This window comes from Crocuta crocuta, unplaced genomic scaffold (assembly GCF_008692635.1).
Source record: "Crocuta crocuta isolate KB4526 unplaced genomic scaffold, BGI_CrCroc_1.0 scaffold139, whole genome shotgun sequence".
NCBI classification, from domain to species: domain Eukaryota; kingdom Metazoa; phylum Chordata; class Mammalia; order Carnivora; family Hyaenidae; genus Crocuta; species Crocuta crocuta.
Genome location: NW_027533258.1, coordinates 9,994,922 through 9,998,712, shown reverse-complemented (window position 1 = coordinate 9,998,712; position 3,791 = coordinate 9,994,922). Strand labels below are relative to the sequence as shown.

General features: G+C 59.9%; 1 protein-coding gene across 1 annotated transcript in view; it reads left to right on the top strand.

Moving 5' to 3' along the window:
• The window catches only part of TNFSF12 (TNF superfamily member 12), a gene marked incomplete at its 3' end in the record, with an annotated part of 28,092 nt that overhangs the window by 21,290 nt on the left and 3,011 nt on the right, over window positions 1–3,791 (top strand). Inside the window, exons 3-5 of the mRNA XM_077746751.1 lie at window positions 632–713; window positions 1,382–1,435; window positions 1,522–1,557. Of these exons, the coding sequence (XP_077602877.1) occupies window positions 632–713; window positions 1,382–1,435; window positions 1,522–1,557 (172 nt within the window). The remainder of the gene's footprint in view (window positions 1–631; window positions 714–1,381; window positions 1,436–1,521; window positions 1,558–3,791) is intronic.

The following is a 3,791-nucleotide window of genomic DNA, read 5'->3' as shown; positions in this document are numbered from 1 at the left end:
CTGCGTCCTTCCCGGCAGGAGCCTTCCCAGGGGGAGCTGGTGGCGGAGGAGGACCGGGACGCGCCGGTGAGTGGCCGTGGGGGGCGGGCGCGCGCCGCTGGGCGTGGGGAGCGGGTGCGAGCGGAGGGTGCGGGGTGTGCCCTGGTGGCGCCGGCCGCGCGTGTGCGCGGGGGTGTGCACCGCCGTGCACGGGTACGTGAGGGGGACATGGGGGGGACGGCTGCGTGCAAGGGGTCCGTGTCACCAGAGAACAGAGTGTTTATTGGCCGCGGGTGAAGTAGGGGTCTGAGACGGGGTGGGGGGAGCCCGCCGCCGCCGCCGCCGGAGGAGGAGCAGGGATGCCCGGGATGTGTGTGCCCACCGCGCACACTGGCTGGGTGTGGGCGCGTGTGCCATGTGCCGATGGCGCCCGGGGGTCTGTGCCGCTTCTGTGTGCTGGGCGGCTGGAAGGGGCGCGGTGCGCGCCGGGGCCTGACCCCCGGACTTTGCCTCCCCTTCGCCCCCCCCCCAAGGCTTCTGTGCCTGCTGCCGGCTGGTGCCTCTCGTGACGGAGCCCCCTGTCGGTCTCCCTTTATGCCTCTGCTGGTCCCCAGGAAGGACACTGGTTTAGCCCTGCCTTTAACTCCCTTAGGACCTGAATCTCCGGATAGAGGAAAGCCGCGATCTCGGGCCTTTCCTGAAGCGGCTGGCTCGGCCTCGGCCTCGCAGAAGCGGTGAGCCCCCCCTCGACCCCACCCTCAGGAGTAAGAACAGTGTCGCTGCTGCGGCTTCTGCTTTTGTTCGCCCTAACAGCCCCAGGAAGTGGGCAGAGCCAAAACGGCTCACCTCACCAACGGGCGGGATGGAGAAACTGAGGCACAGACAGTGTTGGGGGCGGGGGAGGTTCACGGTCATGCAGCTAACCCTTGAGGCTCGCTCAGACCTAGGTTTCTGGCCCTGCCTCTGAAGCCTGTTGCATCGCATGGGCCTGCTTCTCACTTCAAACCCGACGCCAGATACGAAGGAGGGATGGTCTGGGGTTAGGAAAGACCATCCCTGGAGACCGTCAGGGGGATGTCAGGGGCCTGGGCCCCAATCCACGAAGGGGCTTCTGAATGGGATGACCGAATGACCATGGGTCTGCCCAGCATTGTCCCAGCTTACAGCTGTTTGGTCAGCGTGATTATCAATGGAAAGCCTTTGCTCCCAGAAACGGCTCAGTTTGGATGAGAAACGATCTGGTCATTACTTATAGAGCAAGATAAGGCCTGGTGTTCTGAGGACGGAAGCCTGGACCAGAACGAACGTGCTAGGCTTCTGAGATGCTAGGCTGGAGACTGGCTATCGGGGCCCCAGGCGTAGGGGGCGCTATTTCACCCATCTGTCTTTCCTTGATTCTCAGCACCTAAAGGCCGCAAAGCAAGGGCTCGCAGAGCGATCGCAGCCCACTATGAAGGTGGGTGATGAGGGGAGCCATGCCCAGGGCGGGCGGGGGGTGGAGGGGCAGGCCGGGGCTCACCCACCCTTTCCCGTGTCTTACAGTTCACCCACGACCGGGGCAGGACGGAGCGCAGGCCGGTGAGACCCCACCCCCACCTGCCCCTGCTCTCCCCTGCCCCCCACAGCATTGCCTCCTGGAGAAGGGGCCCCTCAAACCTCTCACTTCCCACTTCCCTCCCTGCTTTCAGCCTGGGAACCCCAGAAGTCAGTTCAAGAAAATCTTCAGAGCTCTGTTCTCTCAGCTCCCAAACCTGGCCCTTGTCTGTGGCCCTGGGCATGGGAACCCCGGCAGACGGCCCAAACCCAACCCCAGGGCTCCCTCTCGTGCCAGAAACACATCTGATTCTTCCCTCCTCTCCCCCCGCGCCCCCCATAGTCCACGAGTCTTCACACTCTGATCATCGCTTCTTTGCTTCTCTGATCTCAGCCTCTTTTCCTTGCACACTTTTACGCATCTCCCACACTTGGGCTGACACCCCTCCCTGCCAGCGTGCCTCTCCTGGACTTTGCACACACTATTCCCTCACCTGGAATGTCCTTCCATGCGACAGGCCGGAAGGCGATACACGAAGGTGGCTTGGTCTGGGGGTCTGGCCTCCGAAATGGAGTGAAGGAGATGGACTCGGTGTGTGGCTTGAAGAGAGCGGCTTGCTTAGGAGTCGGCTGTGCAGGGGAGGGGAAGGGAAGGAGTCACAGATGACTTCTAGGTTTTGAACTTGGGAATAATGATGCCATTTATTAGGATGCGGTTAACCCGGGGAGAAATAGGTTGCGAGGTATGTAAATGAACCCTTAAATTTCAGATGTCCCGCTCAACAAGTGGACAGATAATCAGCCAGTGGCTTCCGCAAATAGCAGGCTGGACACCGTAGGCTGGGTCAGGCTGGGTCAGGACGTGGTCAGGAGTCATGGCCAGAGACATGGTATTTAGAGCCATAGGGTTGGGTGAGACGCCGTGGGGAAGAAGGGCCCCCGGAGTGAAGTCCTGAGGCTCTTGGACGTCCCAGAAGTAGGCAGAAGGGAACCCAGTGGAGACTGAGCCAAGCGGCCAGACAGAAGGGAAGAAATGCGGGAGGTGAGCATCCTGTGATCCGGGAGAAGACGCCATCTCCCCGCGAAGGGTGTGGCCGTCTGTGCCCAGTGCAGCTGAGTGGTCACATGAGGTGATGCTGGGTTTGGTAACCTTAAAAGTCAGCTGGTGACCTTGACGTGGGCGGTGTCAGCGGCCCAGTTAAGATGGAAGCCAGCGTGGATTGTGTTAAGAGAAAATGGGAACTAGGAGTTGGAGACAGTGACAACCCTTTCTAGAAGTTTCTCTGAGACAGTCGCTGGAGGGAGATGTGGATGGAGGAAAAGTGCAGTCCTGCTGATCAGCAACGCTTACTTAGCTGATGCTTACTGAGTGCTCTGTTCATCTCATCTCTGCAACAGCCCTAAAAGGAAGATATTCCGATTGGCTCCATTTCACAGATGGAGGTTACTTTTTTTTTTTTAAGTTTTTTTTTATTTTGAGAGAGAGAGAGAGTGAGAGAGAATCACAAGTAGGCTCCTCGCTGTCAGCATGGAGCCTGACGCGGGGCTCGATCTCACGAACCGTGAGATCATGACCTGAGCCAAAACCAAGCGTCAGAAGCTTAACTGAGCCACCCAGGCGGCCCGATAGATGGAGGTTACTTAACCTGTGTGAGGCCATGAGGATACCCAGTGGTGGAGCCTGGATTTGAACCCAGCTGGCGTGGGCTTGTGTCCTGGACATGCCTGGTGTGGGGGATGGGTGGGAGGGAGGAGCCTGCAGGGTGGCGTCCAGAAAGGGGACCAGGGGTGGCTTCCAGAATGAAGAGAGGAACACCTCATCCCCTCGTCGCAGGAGGGTGACTGGAGACTGTGACAATGGTCAGTGTTTAGTGCTGGTGGGGGGGACGCGAGGGAGCCCTGGCCTGATGACTTCCAGGCCCTCCGGAGAATGAGGAAGGTGGGCGGGAGGTGAGGAGAGATGGTCCAGGATCCTCATCTCGGTGAGTTCAGAGCGAGCTTAGCGGGGAAGAGCAAGAAGCTTGCGAGGCTGTGAATGTCCACGTGAGGTTTGTGATTGTGGCCCGGAGTGACATCGTGGTCCCAGGCACGCCATGGCCGCTGGCCACAGCCGGCCTTTGTTCAAGCTGCTTCCACAGTGGGGCGTGCCCTCCCTCCTCTCCCCCTACACTTCATGCCCCAGGCTGGCCTTCCTCCCCTCCAGATGGGCTATTTATTTTAGCAGCTGCGCAGACCTTCATTCATGTGCTGACCAAACACACGCACATGGGCGCCTGCTG